Source organism: Pongo abelii, chromosome 3, assembly GCF_028885655.2.
Source record: "Pongo abelii isolate AG06213 chromosome 3, NHGRI_mPonAbe1-v2.0_pri, whole genome shotgun sequence".
Classification (NCBI taxonomy): domain Eukaryota; kingdom Metazoa; phylum Chordata; class Mammalia; order Primates; family Hominidae; genus Pongo; species Pongo abelii.
This window is the reverse complement of record NC_071988.2, coordinates 175,264,174-175,287,370: the sequence shown is the minus strand read 5'-3', so window position 1 is coordinate 175,287,370 and position 23,197 is coordinate 175,264,174. Positions and strand designations below refer to the sequence as shown.

The window sequence follows — 23,197 nt, the reverse complement described above, 5'->3', positions numbered from 1 at the left end:
ATAGGCCCCCGCCACCATGCCTGGCTAATTTTTTCTTTTTTTTAGTAGAGATGGAGTTTCACCACGTTGGCCAGGCTGGTTTCGAATCCCTGACCTCAGGTGATCCACCTGCCTTGGCCTCCCAAAGAGCTGGGATTACAGGCGTGGGCCACACCTGGCCTTAAAAATTTTTAAATATTTATTAATATTTAATTTTTATTAATAAAAATATTTTTGTACAGCTGTACATATTTTAAACTAAATGTTTTACAAGAGTCAAAACATTTAAAAATTTAAATTTATAAAGTAAAAAATTGTAGTAAGTTAAGGTTATTACAGGAAAAAAGTTTTATAAATTTAGTGTAGCCCAAGTGTACAGTGTTTACAAAGTCTAGAGTAGTGTGTAGTCATGTCCTAGGCCTTCACATTCACCCACTACTCACTCACTCAGAGCAACTGCTTTTTTTTTTTTTTTTTGAGATGGAGTCTCACTCTGTCGCCCAGGCTGGAGTGCAGTTGTGCAATCTAGGCTCACTGCAACCTCTGCCTCCCGGGTTCAAGCGATTCTCCTGTCTCACCCTCCTTAGTAGCTGGGACTATCGGCACGTACCACCACGGCTGGCTAATTTTTGTATTTTCTTTTTTAGCAGACGGGGTTTCACCATGTTGGCCAGGATGGTCTCGATCTCTTGACCTCGTGATCCGCCCTTCTCGGCCTCCCAAGGTGCTGGGATTACAGGCATGAGCCACTGTACCTGGCCACTCAGAGCAACTTCTTGTCCTGCAAGCTCCATTTATGGTAAGTGCCCTTGACAGGTGTGCCATTTTTATCTTTTATACTGTATTTTTTTTTTTTTTTTTTGAGACAGAGTCTCACTCTGTTGCCCAGGATGGAGTGCAGTGGTGCATTCTTGGCTCACTGCAACCTCTGCCTCCTGGGTTCAAGCAATTCTTGTGCCTCAGCTTACCTGAGTAGCTGGGACTACAGGTGTGCGCCAGCACACTAACTTTTTTTATTTTTAGTAGAGACAGGGTTTTGCTATGTTGGCCTGGCTGGTCTCGAAGTCCTGACCTCAGGTCATGCACCTGCCTCGGCCTCCCAAAGTGCTGGGATTACAGGAGTTAGCCACTGCGCGCGGTCCTATACTGTGTTTTTACTATATTTTTTCTATGTTTAGATATGCAAATACTTACCATTGTGTTACAATTGCCTACAGTCTCCAGTACCATAATATGCTGTATAGGCTTGCAGCCTAGGAGCAATAGGCTATACCATCTAGTCTAGATGTGTAGTAGGCTATACCATCTAGCTTTATGTAAGTACACTTTGTAATGTTAGCACAATGACAAAATGGCTTAATGATGCATTCCTTAAAACATATCCCCATTGATAAGTAACACATGACTGTATATCATCTTATAAAAAGTGCATAAATCAGGACAAATGGCCATGCACTTGTTCTTTCCAATAGAAAGGTATCAAAAACTCAAAAGAAAAAAGTAGTTTTCATGTCTGAGGAATTACTACTTAACTAAATTTGAGGAATACCAACTTTCTGTATTTTTTTCTGTGGGAAATTTGCAAAGATAATGCAGAATACCGAGTTCAGTCACTGTTGGGAAATAGGAGAGCAGCCATTAGGATTTTAAAGGTTATTTCCAAGCATTTAGGTGTGTGTATATGTATGATGGATCCTTCAAATACACTTTTTTTTTTTTTTTTGAGACAGAGTCTTGCTCTGTTGCCCAGGCTAAAGTACAGTGGCACAATCTCAGCTCACCACAACCTCCACCTCCTGGGTTCAAGCAATTCTCCTGCCTCAGTCTCTCAAGTAGTTGAAATTACTTTTTGTATTTTTAAGAGAGACGGGGTTTTGTCATGTTGGCCAGGCTGGTCTTGAACTCCTGAGCTCCTGAGCTCAAGTGAAGCTGCCTGCCTCAGCTTCCCAAAGTGCTGGGATTACAAGCGCGAGTCACCATGCCCAGCCCAAATATACCCTTAATAGTTAATATTAACATTTAAACAAAACTAAAGCATTATCACGTCATGGTTTTGATCTTAAAAAAAAAATCATTTGTAAATCTGCCTGGACTGAGATGGATGGATTTGTATTGTCCTACTTTGATGAGCACTGGGGGGATATGGTTATCATCCTGCTTTTGATCTACCAAAAGGGGTGAAGAACATCTGCATTTTACACTTTATTTAACATTAATAAAATGATAAACACAGTTACAGGCAAACGACAATTCAGTACACTTAGTTAGATAATAGTTTAAAATTTACATATTCACAAGCTTGTACATCCTTCACCACCATGGAATATTTTAGTCTATGTAGTCAAAGTCTTCTGGAATTCCAAAAGTTTTATCAATTTTATTTCCTTCAAACCCAAATTTTCTTTTGGCCCAAGATTTTATTGCGAATATGTTATCTATAAAGAAAATTGAGAAATAATTTTGAGAAAAACACAATCATAAAACATTTCAAGTATAATTATCTTCATTGTTCTTTTATTTCCTTCTATTAACTTTCAGATATATCAAAATAAGGAGTTTTCTGTATTTTTAAGAGTAATGACAACTAATTAAAAAGTACTTAAGGCCAGGTGCGGTGGCTCATGCCTGTAATCCCAGCACTTTGGGAGGCCAAGGCAGGCGGATCATGAGGTCAGGAGTTTGAGACCAGCCTGGCCAATATGGTGAAAACCATCTCTACTAAAAATACAAAAATTAGCCGGGCATGGTTGGTGGCGGGCACCTGTAATCCCAGCTACTCGGGAGGCTGAGGCAGGAGAATCGTTTGAACCTGGGAGGCAGAGGTTGTGGTGAGCTGAGATCACACCATTGCACTCCAGCCTGGGCAACAGGAGTGACACTTCGTATCAAAAAAAAAAAAAAGTATTTAAATACTATTTTGAACAAGTTAATAGATCTCATATTTAAAAATTCTGTAAGCTGCTTGCTGCTAAATACCAGACTTAAGAATAATAGAAAAACAGGGACAGGTTAATGGTGTCTCTTCTACATTTCCACAGCAGAGGCCAGGACGGTTGCCTCAGGAATTAAAGTTGCTCCTGTTCCCAAAGGGAATACATTCTCTCCAGACCCTTCTTCCTGTCCCACAGACAGTAATGGCTTCCAGACAATCAGGCCAGTACTAGGGAGAGGGGGTGGGGAGCAGGGAAAGGGGTTCTGTTAAGACTAAGAACAGAAATGTCCTCAGCATCTCCTGGGGGGATTTAAAATGCATTAACGACTTAAAAAAAGTGGTATGTCTACTTCAAGGGATTTATCCCAAGGAAATAAAACAAACTGTGTACAAGGACTTTTGGTCAAGGGTCTTTATCCCAGTGCCATAATAGAAAAAATAAAAGCAATCTAAATGTCTACTCGTCAGGAAGCTAGTGAGGGAGGCAGGACCGTGCCAGTGTGCTCACACTGGCTGCACTGGGGAGGTTGGGAGGAACAGTGGATTTTTTTTTCCTTTTTTTTTTTCCCTTGAGACAAGATCTTGCTTTGTCTCCCAGGCTGGAGGGCAGTGAGTGGTGCAATCTCAGCTCACTGCAGCCTCCACCTTCTAGGCTCAGGCAACCCTCCAACCTCAGCCCCATGAGTAGCAGAGACAAACAGGCGTAGGCCACCACACCCGGCAACTTTTGTATTTTTTGTAGGGATGAGGTTTCACCATGTTGCCCAGGCTGGTCTTGAACTCCAAGCCCAAGCAATCCACCCACCTCGGCCTCCCAAAATGCTGGGATTACAAGTGTGAGCCACCGTGTCCAGCCTTTCTTTTCTTAATTTCATACATTTCTTTAATTTACATACACAACCTTTATGATGAAAATGTATTACACACACAGAAAAAATAATGGTATAAGATTTTATAGCTTGTCAGAGTATTCTGTAAAACGTTAAACACTCTATTAGTAGTGATAATGAAGTAAAGGGTTAGAATAGGTTCTTCTGGAATGTTACAGGCTGAATCATTTCCCCCCAAATTTGTATGTTGAAGTCCTAGCCCCTACTACCTCAGAATGTTACTATATTGAAACAGATCTTTAAAGAGGTGATTAAGTTAAAATGAGGTCATTGGGGTGGGCCCTAATCCAGTAGGATTGGTGTCTTTATAAGAAAAGGATCACAAGGTCAAGAGATCGAGACCATCCTGGCCAACATAGTAAATCCTGTCTCTACTAACAATACAAAAAGATTAGCTGGACGTGGTGGCGTGCGCCTGTAGTCCCAGCTATTCCGGAGGCTGAGGCAGGGGAATTGCTTGAACCCGGGAGGCAGAGGTTGCAGTGAGCTGAGATTGTGCCACTGCACTCGAGCCTGGAGAGAAAGCAAGACTCCGTCTCAAAAAAAAAAAAAAAAAAAAAAAAAAGGAAGAAAAGGATTGGCTGGTTGCGGTGGCTCACGCCTGTAATGCCAGCAATTTGTGGGGCTGAGGCAGGCAGATTGCCTGAGGTCAGGAGTTCGAGAGACCAGTCTGGCCAACATGGTGAAACCCCGTCTCTACTAAAAATACAAAAAAAATTAGCCGGGCATGGTGGCGTGCGCCTATAATCCCAACTACTCGGGAGGCTGAGGCAGGGAAATTGCTTGAACCAGGGAGGTGGAGGTTGCGGTGAGCTGAGATTGCACCACTGCACTCCAGCCTGGGCAACACAGCAAGACTCCATTTCAATAAAAAAAGGAAATTTGGACACATTGAGAGACACAGGAAAAACTGTGAGAGGACACAGGGAGAAGGAAGACCTACAGAAGAAACCAAACCTGCCAACATCTTGATCTTGAAATTTGATCCTCCAGGATGGTGAGAAAAATTTCTGTTGTTTAAGCCACCCTATCTGTGATGTTTTGTTCTGGCATCTCTAGCAAACTAATACATGGAGTTTGATCACTTTTTAAAATATTTTTTCTATGGAAGTTTATTTCCAAGTATCAAATATTGATAAACACCTTTCTGGAATGAATTTTATGGAGAATACTACTGCATCAAATAGAATAATGTTAACAAAATTAACTTCTTTCAATCAAAGTGTTGTGGAATGTCAACAGATATTAAAATGATCTTTACTCTTTGTAATAATCTAAAATGAATCTTTACTTTTCCTAACAACCTAAGAGAGAATGTTAAAATAACACCATAAGATATTCTAGGATAATTTTTACCAGTCTCTGCCCAACCAGTACATTCTTGCTAATCACATCCAAATGTTATGTCTGCTGCTACATAAGACAAGTATCAGGTACACTGCAGGTATTACAGAATGTGAAAAACCTATGCCTTCAAGTTGACATAAGAGTGAAAAAATAATAATTTATTACTAAACAATTACAAAGTGATAGGTGTCTCAGAGAGAAAAGGCCAAGTCTTACGTGTATAGCTTACAGGATAGGCTTCATGAATACAGAAAGATTTCTAGGAAATGAGAGAACAGATACAACAATGTAGGAAGCTTGCAGGGAACAAACTTCAAACCTGGATCAGAAATGAGAATGAGGCACCAGGGTAAGACTATTGAATAGCCTCTACAGGAAGGATTTCCTGATTCATAGGAGGATAAGAAACCATTTCATTATAAACATTTAAAGGTTAAAAGCAAGAAAAAGAACAAATAAAAACCTCTCCACAACAATGCCTAATGGACCAATTCAAAGAAGACTCTGATTAAACATTTCTTTGGGCCACTGGATGTTGGCCTTCAAGATAAAATGTCACTGAGAATCTTGATAGTTCATTCTCTGTCAAATAATTTCCCTATTTAATGTAGAAATTTTTATAAATGGATATAGAATAATTTTTTTTCTTTTAAAGAAACAACCTTAAGACTGGCAGAATTTCTGTTTGATTTATATGGTGGCACAGCAAAGATACCTATAGGAATAGGATGGGCAATATCATTTGCAATGAATCTAGGTTGGGCCCTCACAACACCTGTCCCTCTTCACTCATTAAGATTCCTCTCATATGTGTTTACAAAAACCTCACCATCTTAATTATTAAGCAAGGTTTCATATGATATAATTGAAGTCACACTTAAAGTGTATTTAATATCACAAAACATTTAGATGTGGCATTTCTATACTTAGACTCTGAGGTAATCTCTCATCCTATAGAACTGAGATACTGAATTGTTGAACAGTATATATTCTCAATTCTAGCCACATTTTTAAGGACTTTTTTATTTTCTTGAGACAGTGTCTCACTCTTGCTCAGGCTGGAGTGCAGTGGCACGATCTCAGCTCACTGCAACCTCCGCCTCCTGGGTTCAAGCAATTCTCCTACCTCAGCCTCCTGAGTAGCTGGTATTACAGGTGTGTGCCACCATGCCTGGCTAATTTTTGTATTTTTAGTAGAGACAGGGTTTCATCATGTTGGCCAGGCTGGTCTCGAACTCCTGACCTCAAGTGATCCTCCTGCCTCAGCCTCCCAAAGTGCTGGGATTACGGGCATAAGCCACCACGCCCGGCCAGGACTTTTTTAAGTAAAAAGAAAGCAAACTTTCTTTCTATGTGATAATTTTAATATGAATATTAAAACAAACTTTAAAAGCTATATGATAAATAAGACTGCAATTTCATTAAAAAACAAACTAAAGGCCAATTATATTGATTTTACCAATCTACCTAATTCTAAAATAGACTAGGGAAAAAATAATTCTTATTACTATTTTCTTTTTGTTTGTTGTGAAGGTGGTGGTTTTCTGAGGTGTGATGCTTTCTCTCTTATCTCCGTCTTTTCGTAACACATGTTTAAGCTGGAAGCTGGAAGGAGTAAGTTGTAACTTTAAATGGAAATATGGTTCTTAACAGCTCTTTCTGCTGTTCTAAAAATATCTTTCTTCCTCATGGTTTTAAAAGTCCCAGGTTCTTCTGCAGCTAATAGGATACGAAAAAAAAAAGCCATTCCAAATGTTTTTCCAATTATAATTTTGGAAGTTTATGATCAATTGGAAAACATGAACTTTTTTAAGAGAAGAAAAGGAAAAGGGGAGTATTTATCTACGTGTCCAACATGGTGCTGAAGGGCTTACAAACTGTCTTATTTAATCCTCCCAAAATTGGAGGTAGATATTATTTATCCACATTGAACAGATGAGGAAGTAGGCTGAGAGAGGGTTAAGAGGTCACACAGCAAGTAAGGAGAACAGCTTGGATTCTTTTCAAAGCCACCTTCCTCCCACTACACACATGCTGCCTGTGCCTACTGTGTGCTGAGCCTCTTTGTTGAAAATACTGGGGGAAATCACCTTGGATTCCTATCTCATATTTAACCGAAAAATCCACATTTATTTATACTTTGTGGGACACTTATTTCATGTCAGTTTGCTGTTTCACCCTCTGTTCTTATCACTAAAGCATTACCTTACTTAAGAAATAACTTTGTAATAAATGAAACTGCAATTTCAGAAAAAAAAAATCCGAAAGGCCAATTATATTGATTTTACCAATCTATTTAATTCTAAAATAGAGTAGGAAAAAAATAATTATTATATTTTTTGTGTGAAACAGAGGCCTGGACAGGGAGTCAGAGAAACCTGGCTCTAGCATGTTCTTCCAGTGACTAATCGCCTTTGACTAAACATAGTCATTTTAAGTCCAGCCAAAAAAGCTGGATTATAATTCCCGTTCTGCTGTCTGACACATGTGTGGCCTTGGACTCCTGAGGGTCTTAGTTTTGTCTCCTAAATTAGGGATAATAATCATATCTACCTCACAAGATTATCATGAAGATAAAATGAGAATGAACCACAGACATTACAATAACTGGCAAATAGTCCTCAACAAACCTTAGCTATTATTATTATTATTATTAGCAAGATGATAAATCTTTAAGATTTCATTATCTTAATGTGTAGCTTACATTAATATATATGAAAGTTAAGTGATTAGCCCAAGTGACTTATCTTGGGAAAAGTTGTACAAAAGTTAAAACTGGAAGCAATCATTAGTTTTACAAAAATATCTTATGCTTTACAAAATGACTCATAAGATTATAAAAAAACCTTAAATAACTGAAATGATTTAATATGTAAACATTTCAGTAATGCATACATTTTACATTAACGTCCTTTCTTGAACAAAGCTAGCACAAGGTATCTGAATTTCACGTCACAGTAAGTGTGAAGGGAGTTTAGCTATAGTTTATCAGCATTATTATAGTACATACCAGTCCATCTGTTAGCAGCTTCTTTGGCTACTTTATTTGCTTGGCCTGAAAAAAAATTATATATATAAAATGAAATGTATTTATATATATATATAAAATTATCTTTAGCTATGTATACATTTGTATTTTTTCATATGAACAAAATTTTTATAAAATTTATGTATAAAATGGCTATGAAAAAAGCTGAAATAGTGACATAATATTGTATTTTACAAACTCTTGCAAATTCTCAAGGAAATTTAGGGAGTTGCAGTAATATTAGTAATTAATGGAAAGTCAAAGTGAACAATTTCCCTTTCCTAAGTGTCCATCATCATTGTACTTGCTCCTTTAAAGACAACATGTAAGTTTAAATAAGATGTTTTTCAAACAACTCACCATACCAAAATACAACAAAATAAGTTAAATTTAATGATAAGAATTTTACTATATAGGCATTATAAGACCACAATAAGTGTGACTCTAAAAAAAATTTTAGTGATAAGAAAGTAATCTCATAGCAGGAAGTATTTACTTTTACTTTAGAGTTAAATACACATCGTGCTATCAAATGTATCTGTATGTATACTATGTACTTCAAGTTAATCTGCACAGCATGTAACAATGCCATGATTAACGGGGCATTAACTATTACTTACAATGATGGCATTTTTAATTGAAAGATAATTTATATGTCACAAAATTCAGCATAGTAAACTATATAATTCAGTAATTTTTATTTATTTATTTACTTATTTAGGGACTGGGTCTCACTCTGTCTTCCAAGCTGGAGTGCCATGGTGTGATCATAGCTCACTGTAGCCTCAAACTCCTGGGCTTAAGCAATCCTCCTGCCTCAGTTTTCTGAGCAGCTGAGACTACAGGCATGCGCCACCATGCCCAGCTCATTTTTTATTTCTTGTAGAGATAGGGGTCTTGCTATGTTGCCCAGGTTGGTCTCCAACTCCTGGCCTCAAGCGATCCACCCCATCTTGGCCTCCTAAAGTGCTAGGATTACAGGTATGGGGCACCATGCCTGGCTTTCAGTGGTTTTTATGATAGTCACAAAATTGTACAACCATTATAGTATTTAATTCCAGAACATTTTTTTCATCACCCAGAAAAAACCCTTGTGCCCCTTAGCACTCACTCCACATTCCTTCTCCCTCCGTCCCCTGGCAACTACTAACCTAGTTGCTGTCTCTTCTCTATGGATTTCCCTTTTGTGTACATTTCATATGAACGAAACATACGATATGTGGTCTTTTAGGTCTGGCCTCTCTCACTTAACACAATGTTTTCAAGGTTCATTCATGTATCAATACCTCATTCTTTTTTATGCTAGGTACTATTTTACAATTTGCTTATCCATTCATCAGCTGATGGACATTTGGGCTGTTTCTGCTAATACAAATAATTTTTGTGTGGACATATTTTCAATTATCTTGGGTATATATTTTGGCGAAGAGATAAATTGTTTGCCAAAGTGGTAGCACCACTTTATAATACCACCAGCAATCTAAGAGTTCCAGTCTCTCCACAGTCTCATCACTTATTATTTTCTATTTTTTTTTTGAGATGGAGTTTTGCTCTTGTTGCCCAGGGTGGAGTGCAATAGCGTGGTCTTGGCTCACTGCAACTTCCGCCTCCCAGGTTCAAGCAATTCTCCTGCCTCAGCCTCCCGAGTAGCTGGGATTACAGGCATGCGCCACCACACCCAGCTAATTTTGTATTTTTAGTAGAGACAGGGTTTCACCATGTTGGTCAGGCTGGTCTCCAAGTCCCAACCTCAGGTGATCCACCTGCCTCGGCCTCCCAAAGTGCTGGGATTACAGGCGTGAGCCACCATGCCCAGCCTCGTTATTTTCTATTTTTACATTATAGCCATCCTAATGGGTGTTGATATGGTTTGGCTGTGTCCCCACTCAAATCTCCTCTTGAATTGTAACACCCACAATTCCCACATGTTGTGGGAGGACCCCAGTGGGAGGTGATTGAATTATGGGGGCGTGTCTTTCCTGCCCTGTTCCCATGATAGTGAATGAGTCTCACAAGATCTGATGGCTTTAAAAATGGGAGTTTCCCTGCACAAGCTCTCTTCTCGTCTGCCACCATGTGAGACGTACCTTTCACCTTCCGCCATGATTGTGAGGTTTCCCCAAATACGTGGCACTGTAAGTCCAATAAACCTCTTTCTTTTGTAATTGCCAAGTCTCAGGTATGTCTTTATTAGCAGTGTGAAAACAGACTAATACAAGTGTGAAGTAGTATCTCACTGGGGTTCTGATTTGCATTTCCTAATGATTTTGTGCATCTTTTCATGTGCTTACTGGCCATCTGTATATCTTCTTGGGGGAAGTGTCCGTTCATATCCTTTGCTCATTTTTCAACTGGGTTGTCTTTCTATTGTTGTATTATGAGTTCTTTATATATTTTGGATACTAGACACTTGTCAGATATAGGACTTGTGAATATTTTCTTCCATCCTGAGTTCACTTTTCACTTTCTTTTTTTCTTTTTGTGATGGAGTCTCTGTCACCCAGGCTGGAGTGCAGTGGTACAATCTTGGCTCACTGCAACCTCTGCCTTCCTGGTTCAAGCGATTCTCCTGCCTCAGCCTCCTGAGTAGCTGGGATTACAGATGTGTGCCACCACACCTGGCTAATTTTTGTATTTTTAGTAGAGATGGGGTTTCACCATGTTGGCCAGGCTGGTCTCAAACTCCTGGCTTCACATGAGCCGCCCGCCTTGGCCTCCCAAAGTGCAGGGATCACAGGCATGAGACACTGTGCCCAGCCTCTTTTTACTTTCTTGATATTGTACAAAACTTTTTAATTTTGATGAAGTCCATTTATCTACTTTTTCTGTGGTTGTTTCTGCTTTTGGTGTCATATTCAAGGAATTGTTGCTTAACCCAAGGATGAAGAAATAATAAATCCGGCCTGGCGCAGTGGCTCATGCCTGTAATCCCAGCACTTCGGGAGGCCGAGGCGGGCAGATCACGAGGTCAGATCAAGACCATTCTGGCTAACACGGTGAAACCCCGTCTCTACTAAAAATGTAAAAAATTAGCCAGGCGTGGTGGTGGGTGCCTGTAGTCCCAGGTACCCGGAGGTTGAGGCAGGACAATGGCCTGAACCCGGGAGGCAGAGCCTGCAGTGAGCCGAGATCACGCCACTGTACTCCAGCCTGGGTGACAGTTTCATAGTTTTAGCTCTTCCATGTAGGTCTTTGATCCATTTGAGTTAATTTTTTTGATGTAAGGTGGGGGTTCAGATTAATTCATTTGCATGTGGATATCCAGTTGTGCCCAATACCATAAGCTAAAAACATGATTTCTTTCCTGATTCCATGGTCTTGGCACCTTTGTTGAAAATCAATTGGGTTTATTTCCGGACTCTTGATTCCATTCCATTAATCTATATGTCTATTCTTTTTTTTTTTTTTTGAGACAGAGTCTCGTTCTGTCGCCCAGGCTGAAGTGCAGTGGCATGATCTTGGCTCACTGCAAGCTCCGCCTCCTGGGTTCACGCTACTCTCCTGCCTCAGCCTCCCGAGTAGCTGGGACTACAGGCACCCACCACCATGCCTGGCTAATTTTTTATATTTTTAGTAGAGATGGGGTTTCACCGTGTTAGCCAGGATGGTCTCCATCTCCTGACCTCGTGATCCACCTGCTTCGGCCTCCGAAACTGTGTATGTCTATTCTCATACCACTACCATACTGTCTTGATAACTGTAGCCTTGTAGCGAGTTTTGAAATTGGGAAATTTGAGTCTGTAACTTTGTTCTTTTTCAAGATTCTTTTGACTATTCTGGATCTCTTGCCTTTCCATATGAAACTTAAGATCAGCTTACCAATTTCTGCAAAAAAGCAGCTGAAATTTTGATAGGTTTAGCATTGAATCTGTAGATCAATTTGGGGAGTATTTCCTTAATAATATTGTCTTTCAGCCGGGTGCAATAGCTCACGCCTGGATTCCTAGCACTTTGGGAGGCAGAGGTAGGAGGACTGCTTGAGCCCAGGAGTTCAAGACCAGTGTAGCAGGACCCCGTCTCTGCAAAAAAGATAATTAAAAAAAAAAATAAGCCAGGTGTAGCAGTGCACACTTCTAGTCCCAGCTATTAATTTTTTTCTATTTCTCTTTCATCTAGCTAAAGGTTTGTCTACTTTGTGATCCGCTTAAAGAACCAATTTTTGGGCCGGGTGTGGTGGCTCATGCCTGTAATCCTAGCACTTTTGGAGGCCGAGGCGGGCAGATACCAGAGGTCAGGAGTTCGAGACAAGCCTGGCCAACATGGCAAAACCCCGTTTCTACTAAAAATACAAAAAAAAAAATTAGCCGGGTGTGGTGGCTCATGCCTGTAATCCTAGCACTTTTGGAGGCCGAGGCGGGCAGATCACCAGAGGTCAGGAGTTCGAGACAAGCCTGGCCAACATGGAGAAACCCCGTTTCTACTAAAAATACAAAAAAAAAATTAGCCGGGCGTGGTGGTGGGCACCTGTAATCCCAGCTACTCAGGAGGCTGATGCAGGAGAATCGCTTGAACCCGGAGGCGGAGGTTGTAATGAGCCGAGATCGCACCACTGCACTCCCACAAGAGTGAAACCCCGTTTCAAAAAAAAAAAAAAGCTGCATGCAGTGGCTCACGCCTGTAATTGCAGCACTTTGGGAGGCTGAGGCAGGCAGATCACGAAGTCAAGAGATCGAGACCATCCTGGCCAACATGGTGAAACCTCGTCTCTACTAAAAATACAAAAAAAAAAAAAAAAAAAAAAAGCTGGGCGTGGTGGCGCTTGCCTGTAGTCTCAGCTACTTAGGAGGCTGAGGCAGAAGAGTTGCTTGAACCCAGAAGGCGGAGGTTGCAGTGAGCTGAGATCATGCCACTGCACTCCAGCCTGGTGACAGAGCAAGACTCCACCTCAAAAAAAAAAAAAAAAAAAAAAAAAGAACCAATTTTTGGTTTTGATTTTCTCCTTTTTCATTTCTCTTTGAATATATTTAAAGTGTCTTTGTCTAGTAAGTCCAACACGTGGGCTTTCTCAGGAACAGTTTCCATTGAAAACAGTTTCCACTGAAAACAGTTTCCATTGAAACATTTTTACTCCAGTATGTGAGCCATAGTTTATTTCTTTGTATGTCTTGCAATCTTTTTGTTGCAAAACTGGATATTTAAAATGTTAGCCTGAGTAACATGGTGAAATCCTGTCTCTACAAAAAATACAAAAATTAGCTCAGCACGGTGGCATGTGCTTGTAGTTCCAGCTACTCAGGGGACTGAGGCAGGAGGATTGCTTGAGCCCAAGAGGTTGAGGCTGCACTGAGTCATGATCATGCCACTGCACTCCAGCTGAGGCGACAGTGAGAGTGTCTCAAAAAAAAAAAGTAATAATTAATTTAAAAAATAATATAAGGCGTTGTAATCTCAGCTACTTGGGAGGCTGAGGCATGAGAATCACTTGAACCTGGCCAGGAAGCAGAGGTTGTAGTGAGCCAAGATCGTGCCACTGCACTCCAGCTTGGGTTACACAGCAAGATTCTGTCTAAAAAAAAAAAAAAATATATATATATATATATATATATATATATATAAATAGCAACCCTAGAAAGCAGATTTTTCCCCCTCCCCAGGATTGTGGATTGTTGCTTGTAGTAGTTGTTACAATTTGTTTAGTAATTTTCCTGAACTCAATCTGTAAAGTCCATGTTCTTAAGTGTGGCCACTGAAGTCTCTACTTGGTTAGCTTAGCGGTCAAGCTATTAATTGAACAGAGATTTCCTTAAACGCTTGGACTAAACCTCTATGAAGAGGTTCTCTTTTCCAACGGGCTCAGCCGTCTTTGCTACGAGGGTTTGCATGTGCTGCGACATGCGTTCTCAGCAAGGCAGTTTATAACTCTGACTTAGTCTTCGCTTCTTGCTTGCACAGAGCATCAAGGTCAGTTAGATGTGGGGACTGTCCCAGGTTTTTACTGAGAATGTGAACAACCCTAAGCATGCATGTAGGCCTTCTATATTTCCAGGAATATGTTGCTCTTCAAGGCTCTCATGAACATATAATTTAGTTTCTCCTTTTTTTTTAGAAGGGTCTCACTCTGTCACCCAAGCTGGAGCACAGTGGCGCCATCATGGCTCATTGCAGTCTTGATTTCCTAGGCTCAAGTGATCCTCCCACCTCAGCCTCCTGAGTAGCTAGTACTACAGGCACATGCCACCATGCCTAATTTTAAATTTTTTACACAGATGGAGTTTTGCCATTTTCTTCAGACTGGTTTTGAACTCTTGGGCTCAAGCAATCTTCCCAAAGTGTTAGGATTACAGGCATAAACCACTGCATCTGGCCCTTTTAGGCTTTTTGATTAGTCTACTGTTTGCCTCAACTGTTATTCATCAACAATGATTAACTGAGAAGTTAAAATTATTGTTTATAATTGTTATAGACAAACACTCCCCACAGAGAGGATTTTAGCATTGGGCATACCCCAGGCCAGATCAAATAAAGACAGTTTTTCCTACTGGTGTCCTCCAGGGAACCACCAAACATGTAAATAATGACAATTCTTTGGGATCAAGGCTCTTACAGAGCTCCAGCTGCATTTTGCTCCCCTAGACAGTAGGAATGCAGGGTTGTTATCCTTCAAGGTCACTGCTGAGGTGAGAGTGGGAAATGAGTATAGGCAAATTCAATACCGCAAAGCTCATTATTCTTACTCAGAGTCTGCTAATTTTCCTCAGTAGGCTCCTGTAAGCCTTTGGTTAATTTCCAGAGTTCTGAAAAAGTAGACTACAACAATTTTTGCAAGTTTTCTGAAAGGGCAAAGTTTCAGAAGTCTTTACTCCACCTTTTACTGTCATCCTGGCATTTATTTATAAGAAAATTACTTAAGTACCTCTAAGATATTTTCAAGTATTTTTGTGGGAATTTAATTTCTACTAACATGTTTTATCTGGTCACATTTGAATAATGGTCAGAATAGCTACATTAAAAAATTCTTTAAAGAATTGTTGCTTTTCCCCTTCAAAATAAATAAGAATTGTTGCTTTTAAATATCACTTCTTTGATATTGCAATTAATGTTTGTTGTTGTTGTTTTGAGACTGTTTCGCTCTGTCACCCAGGATGGAGTGCAGTGCGTGATGTTGGCTCACTGTAGCCTTCGCCTCCCCAGTTCAAGCGATTCTCCTGTCTCAGCGTCCAGAGTAGCTGGGATTACTGGTGTGTGTCACCATGCCCGGCTAATTGTTGTATTTTTAATAGAAACAGCATTTCACCAAGTTGGCCAGGCTGGTCTCAAACTCCTGACCCCTAGTGATCTGCCTGCCTCTGCCTCCAAAGCAATTAGTCTTCTAAATACTTGCTTAATGATATCAATAATTCAACTGGCATAATTAAATATATGTATTTCTCACGGGTGTTAATGAGAAATAAGAAAATACATAGCCATGCCGCATATGAACAAATGGTTATGGCTACAGTCACCAAATTGTTCTCTGAATAAAATCATGACAGACTTAGAGATAAGCCTGAGCAATATAATATGGGGGGCTATAGCCATGCTACTAAGAACCAAATCCTATTAAAATCAATTTGTGAAACTCATAAGCCTTTAATCCAGTATAATCTGTTCTGTGTTACCATGATAGCTGAAATCCCATGAAACCCCTATCAAAAAGTGCATTTTAAAAACAATAATTTCATTGAGGAATGGAGATTTGGGGTGAGTAGAGGTTAAAGTCTTAAGAAGTTCTCTAAAGTTAGTGATAACGGGATCACTGGCATCTACTACTTAAATATTTAAATTTCTTGGATTTGTGGGTTTATACTTTTCATCGAATTTGAAAAACTTTAGCTTTTATTTCTTCAGATATTTTTCTGGCTCAGCAACCTCTCCTCCCACCAAAACATACTCCATTTGGGACTGTAATTACACATATCTATAGGTCCCTTGAAGTTGTCTTAAGGCTCACAGATGCCATTTTCATATTTTTAAAATTTTTATTTTATTTATATGGGAGTCAAGGACTCCATATGCTGTCCAGGCTGGTCTCGAACTCCTGGGCTCAAGTGATCCATCCACCTTGGCCTCCCAAAGTGCTGGAATTACAGGAATGAGCCACTGCGCCTGGCCCCATTTTCATATTTTTTAAATTCTTTATTTTCTGTGTTTCATTTTGGATGTTTCTATTGCTGTATCTTCAACTAACATCAATTCTTTCTTCTGCAAAATTTAATCTGCTGGTAATTTACCATAGTGTATTTTTCATGTCAGACATTGTAGTTTTCATGTCCAAAAGTTTGACCTGGGTCTTTTTTATATCTTCTCTATTTCCACTTAACTTTTTGAACATATGGAATACAGTTATAATAACTTTTTAAATGTTCTGGTCTTCTGATCCTAATTTCTGGGTCAATTTTGATTGATGGAGTATTCTGCTCATTATAGATCATGTTTTCCCACTTCTCTCCAGGCCTGGTAGTCTTTGCTTGTATGCCAGACATAATGAATTTTATCTTGCTAGATGTTAATCCTTTTTCAAGAAACAGGGTCTCACTCGGTTGCCCAGGCTGGAGTATAGTGGCACGACCATAGCTCACTGCAGCCTTGAACTACTGGGTGCAAGCAATCCTCCCATCTCAGCCTCTCAAGTAGAAAGGTAATAAAACTGGAGGAAGAAAACTTGACTAAAGTGCATGCCAGCATGACCAGCTAATTTTAAATTGTTTGTAGAGATAGGGTCTCACTCTCTTGCCCAGGCTAATCTCAAACTCCTAGCCTAAAGCTATCTTCCTGCCTTGGCCTCCCAAAGTGCTGGGATTACAGGCATGAGCCACTGTGCCTGGAAAAAAAGATGATAATCTTTAATAAATTTTTTAAAATGCACAAAGCCAGGAAGGAAGGATTCTTACTCTCTCATTCCCAAGTAAAAAATTAATATATCTCTAATAGACTCCATTATAAGTTCTCCAGGATCCATCTTTACATGGTTGTATAAATAACTATTAAAAGATAACCTAGTCTGATGTTGATGAAAAATGATAAAGGCCAAGCATGGTGAATCACACCTGTAATCCCAGAACTTTGGGAGGCCAAGGGGAGAGAATTGCTTGAGGCCAGGAGTTCGAGACCAGCTGGGCAATACAGCGAGACACCATCTCTATAAAAAATAAAAGTAAAAGTAAACTAGCTGGGTATGGTGGCATGTGCCTGTAGTCCCAGCTACTTGGGAAGCTGAGGTGGGAGAATGACTTGAGCTTGCGGGGGTTGAGGCTACAGTGAAGTGCACTGCACTTCAGCCTGGGAGACAGAGCAAGGCCCTGTCTCCAAAAAAAAATCTCACTGAAAACCAGAAAATTTCAGGTTTGTTCTCTCAGTGAGACCTCATATACTGTAATACTCATTCACAATGGCATGTTTTCCTTGGGTTGGGAAATAAATTACCAAAGTTATAAATTCAAGGGTTAAGATAGACAGCAGAATGCAGGCAACCAGTTTAAAATTTCAGTTGCTGCCTCCTCAACTGTGTTATTCCACCCTCCAGAAAGTTCACCGTCCTTTGTATACCCTGAACTTCTTTTCTGAAGTTTTATTACCTAAGAGGTGATGTGTTTGCCAAAAGTGCTACTTGAATCAGACCTACAAGGAATGGCAACATCTTAAATTACATGCCTAAAATACAAGTTTTCCCCACTTCATGAATTGGTCTGGCACAATTCCCTATCTCTGTTAATTTCCTGAACCTTAATGTGATCCACTGGCTCAGGGTCACTATCAGTGTAGGTTACAGTAGTTTAGTAAGCCTAAATAAGAGTTTTATTCATTCCTGAGAGGGAAGAATGTATCAAAATTAAGAAAAGGACTGGGGAGTCAATTGGAGGTGATGTCAGTGAGGGTCATCTGCCCAAGGAAATAGCTGTGGCAGTACAATAGCGACCACGGAGTGGAAAAGCTTATGTCTTTTTGGATATACCTAAGAGTTGTAGGTCCCAGACATAAAAGAGAATGAAACAGGTAAGCAAAGAGGTAGCACACCAAGGAAAAAGTCCAAGAATCACACAAAACTGAAATCAGGAAAAAAGGCAAGTAAGAGTAAATGAAGGGTCAGATTTGGTTATCGTGAAACTCAGATTTTTCATGATGAACTGCTAGAGGGCACAGTCATGCTGTCCTGAAAATAAATCACCTGAAAGTATTCAACCTAGTTAAGAAAACTGTGCTTGAAGTTCTCTTGCAAGAGAATGAGAAGGTGCTCTAGATAAGGTACACAATGTTCTAAGTCCTCCTGAACAAGCAGTCTGTTTCATTTTGAAGATGAATCATACGCAGGCCTGGCTTCCTAACAGTAACCTTCTACCTGTGAGGTACTCTCCTGTTGTGATGTGCTTGTGCTCACTGAGGATCATCTGGTATTAGTTAAAACTTTCAAACAGATTAGGTGTTTATTTTTGTAGGTGTAGATTTGATTAGCACTTTCTTCTGCAGGACGATGACAAATAAATCTGTGGTCAGCATAAAAGAGCTGACATGTCTCCTGAAATACTTAATTTACAGACAATGACTGGCTCAGGGAGTTCTTCTGCCTCCACCTCTCTTTGAAAATCATCCTGGGTAATCAGCTGAACCAGTGGCACTACATATCACCACCTAGGCTATGTACTCCATATACGTGAATGGTGCCTCCTGGAGTTGTGCAAAGCAGTGACCTGTCTCTAAAATGAAGTTTAACTTTAGATTTACACTAACTGAACTGCTTAAAATTCTTTAATTGTAAAGACCACTGCCAAGGACTAGGCCAGCTTAGTTGCAATCAAACTATCCTCAGGTTAATTTTAACACACCAAATATTTTCCATTTCTTTCAAAGCCTTCTATCACACACTATAAAATCAGTTTTTCTATAAGTTTCACTTGGTAAAGTTTCCTAAATAAAAGACAGGCTAAGACAGAAAATTATTTTAAAAGTTATAAATATTTTCCCAAATAATTAAATGCTCTGTCTTTTTATACTCTTTTATCTCCTCAAATATTCACATTTCTATCTTTAAAAAAATATAAACATTATTCAAAACAAGGCTCTGGGGACTCTGGTCTAAAAGAAGGAAAAAAAATCACTGGTATATTTAAAAGGCAACTCAATGTACAGACTGATTTTCTGCAACTTGCAAACTTTTCTACTTATGGTATCATTTTTCCTAGAAGATAATGATGGATTTCTTTACAGAATCAAAGTTCTTGAGGCCAAATTAGCTCTTTTTCTGACTCCTCAGTTCTCTAACCTTATATTTTATGTCTTTATCCTTCTATCCCACACATCTTCCTTAATTTTAAAATGCTTATAATTTCAAAGTTGTCACTGTTCAATGCTCTAACATTAAGACTTTTTTTTTGAGACAGAGTTCTACTTTGTCACCCAAGCTGGAGTGCAATGGCACGTATAGCACACTGCAGCTTCAACCTCCTGGGCTTGAGGGATTCTCCCACCCCAGCCTCCTGAGTAGCTGGGACTACTGGCATCTGTCACCATGCTTGGCTAATTTTTGTGTTTTTTTTTGTAGAGATGGGATTTCACCATGTTGGCCAGGCTGGTCTTGAACTCCTGAGCTCAAGCAATCCACCCACCTCAGCCTTCCAAAGTGCTGGAATTATAGGCATAAGCCAACGTGCCCGGCACATTAAGACTTCTTAATGGCAATACTAAAGCAATATTTTCCTACTATGTTACAAATACAAAATTAGAGTACTACAAACAGAATACTATCTTAACTGGTTTTATTTTCTCATATACATGGAGAATGGTTAGCAGGCAACTACAAATATAAAGTCTTTTTCATTATCAAAGTTAAAGATCCCTAAGGTATGACACAAACTTACGTATTTCTTCCATGACTTGTGGATCACAGTCTTTGTATTTTTCTACTTCTGCCTTTAGCTGTTCCCTTTGGTCTCGAAGTGAAGAAAGCTCTTTTGCTAGCCTGGTTCGCTCTTCCTGCATTCCAGATAGTTTTATGTTCAATTAACACAAACAAAATTCTATATGTTGTAAGGTAATACATTTTATAACAATTTCATTTTATTTCTTATAAATGATGTGCATTAGACTTTTAACATTAAATATATAAGTATACACACACAGATATTCACAGTATAAGAACAAGCTCAATTCTCATCTTTCCTGAAATCTCAAGTATCTTTTATATATATTGAATAACTAAATGGGAGTTAATATGTAGAATGGAATGCTCATAAATAGGTGAGAGGTTCATGTTAGAACTCTAAGATGACCATGTCGTCGTATGTTAGAGAAAAAAATTATACTACTTTTTGAGTAGTTTCACAAGATTATGTCTATATGTGTAAGTAACATTTTAAGACAACATCGATCATTATACAATTATCTTTAAAAGTGTTCTAGACAATTTTTCAATTTTTAAGAATATTTTAATATATCCTTTATATTTTATATACATTTAAAGAAATAATACAATTGTAGCTTGAGGCCTCCCACCACCTATTCTTTAAAGGTAAACCAGAATAAAGCTTCAAAATACAATATGATCCAATAAAAACCATTTGAAATGTCTAGCCATATTTCTCACTAGCAGGTAGAAGTCATAGTGCTATACGTATTCAATTTGTATTTCTGAAACCTGAAAAGTAAGCCCAAACAAAAACCAAATGTTGGCAAAGATTATAGTACAGAATCATAGGATAAATTCGAGGCAAAATCAAGTAAAGTTCAAACTGCCTAACACGACTCGTAAGGTTGCCAGCTACCTTGTATTTTTTATTTGTATTTTTCTACTTTGCTTTTAGCTGTTCCTTTTGGTTCCAAAGTGAAAAGAGTTCCTTTGCTAGCATTTGTACAAGAGACTGCATATACAGAGCAGCACGCTCAGAAGCAGCACAGCCCAGCAGAACTCTCAGCAGTGAGGAAAACTTTCTAGATCTGCACTCTTTACTGCAAGACCCACTAGCCACATGTGGCTACTCAATATATGCAATGTGGCCACTGTGACTGAGAAACTAAATTTAATTGTAGCTAATTTTTATTTAAATATAAATAGCCACACATGGTTAGTGTATATCACATTAGCACAGCTCAGGAGAGATTTTAAAATAACTAGAATATAAGAAGATGGTCATTATTTGCCATCAATACCCAAATTATACATGCTTCAAAAGGAACACTGTCACCAAGTGTGCTGGTGCCTGCCTGTAGTACCAGCTACTCAGGAGGCTGAGGCAGGGGGATCACTTGAGCCCAGGAGTTCAAGGGCAGCCTGGGCAATACAGAGATACTCCATCTCTAAAGAACAAACCAAAGAACAAAAGAAAACAAAACAAAATCAAGAGGAGAAAAAAAGACAGGAGAAGCAAAGTGGTGAACATCCAATGTGAATATAATGATAGTTCTCCAGGTATCATGCATTGAAACAATCTTAGACAATCACTATCACTGAGATCTTTGCCAAAGTATTTAACTTCTTTGTGCCTCCAGTTCCTCGAAAGCAAAATGGAGACAGTAACGGTAGCCACCTCCCTAGACTGCTGGTAGTATTCAATAAATATACAAAATCCATTTAGAACAGTAGTTGCCTGGCTCAGAGTAAGCAGAATACACGTTAACTATTTTTCTTCTTTACCAACAGCAGGATCACGACCATCATCAAGAATAATTAGCAGATAGGGGCTAGGTAGTTCTGAAAAGTCCTGGCTGGTAAGATCAGGATGAGCACAAGACTTCATCTTTCTTAGGAACCTTTCTGAACCACTAAACTCTTCTGATATCTGCAGGCGGCAACTATGTTTGCTAGTGGGTTTTTCCCCGCAAGATGCACTTGTTCCAGTGGATTAAAACTAGACTGGCTGACAACTTCTGGGCAAGCATATGTCACCATTAGTTGAAGGTGGTTATTGCCAGTGTTTAAAAAAAACAAACAAAAGGAACAAATAAAGAAGTGGTAGTTGCTACTGTCAACTGAAGAGGAAATAGAACAGCTTCAGGTTATGCCCAGAGTTTACTTTTCCTTGAATATTCTTCAGAAATGACTATTCTCCAATTCCTATCTGTGACTGTGCTGATGATTCACATAAAAGAATATATGTGAAATAACTTTGAAAGCATAAAGCCGCTGTAAAGCTTTGCTGTATTACTTTCTACTATGTGACAAGTTTTCCAGTTGCTTTCTTTCCCAATCAAGTGATACAAATAGAGACCCGGATGAAATGCTTAGTGGTTCATGTTGATCTTCAATATTTTTTAAAGTCATAAATCTATAGTTTAGATAATGATGAAAATAGAAAGTGAAATGATTTTTAAAAATCTCTAACCTAATACTTAGAAAAATATTGTACTTTAAAAAATAAAATAGGTCAATATTTATTTTAAAAATTTTAAAATATTACAAGGCCAAAGATACTATGTTGATGGTTCTCCGTTTGTTCTATGCAAAAAAATTTTTTAAAAGACTCTTAAAAATTTACATAAACATTTATATAGGGCTTACCATGTACCAGGTCCTCTTCTAGGTGCTTTGCAAATATTAACTAGTTTAATCCACACAATAACCCAATGAAGTATAATAGATTTTGTTATTCCCCATTTTGCAGCAGAGAAAAGTGAAAACAGAATTTGGGAGACTTTCAAATCCAGACAGTCTGGCTCTAGGGTTTATGCTTCTATGCTATGCTGCCATATATAATAATAATAAAATCTAGACTCACAATTAGTGAATCCTACCAGGTCAAACGTTCCTATCCTTGGCTATGATCCCTTTCTCTTCTGGTAGAAATGCTTCCTCCTCACAGGAAGCTCTGTGTCGCTTACTCTAATATTTAGAATTGCCATTATTAAAAGAATCTATAGACACAAACTTACCGTTTCACATCGGCCAATTTTAGCTTTCTCAATGCTTTTCTGTAGGCTTGCATGCTTTTGACTTCCCTCAGACAACTAGAGAATCAAAAACAAATAAAAGAGCTTGCTGAGATAAACTGACATGTAGTAGTTGATGAAAACAAAGTACGCCGGGTGTGGTGGCTCACACCCCAGCACTCGCCC

At 39.0% G+C, this 23,197-nt stretch overlaps 1 protein-coding gene across 5 annotated transcripts in view; it reads right to left on the bottom strand.

Moving 5' to 3' along the window:
- Positions 1-431: 431 nt before the first annotated feature.
- MND1 (meiotic nuclear divisions 1) overlaps positions 432-23,197 on the bottom strand; it is a 72,476-nt gene continuing 49,710 nt past the window's right edge. For 4 of the 5 annotated variants that reach the window (XM_054554597.2, XM_054554596.2, XM_054554598.2 and 1 more), the window contains 5 exons: positions 23,015-23,089; positions 20,008-20,122; positions 11,996-12,195; positions 8,159-8,203; positions 2,320-2,414 (listed from right to left, as the gene is read on the bottom strand). In XM_054554597.2, the coding sequence (XP_054410572.1) occupies positions 8,186-8,203; positions 11,996-12,195; positions 20,008-20,122; positions 23,015-23,089 (408 nt within the window). In that variant the 3' untranslated portion in view covers positions 2,320-2,414; positions 8,159-8,185. Of the gene's footprint in view, positions 2,415-8,158; positions 8,204-11,995; positions 12,196-20,007; positions 20,123-23,014; positions 23,090-23,197 lie in introns of all 5 variants that reach the window. The other variant, XM_002815222.6, reaches the window with a different exon arrangement.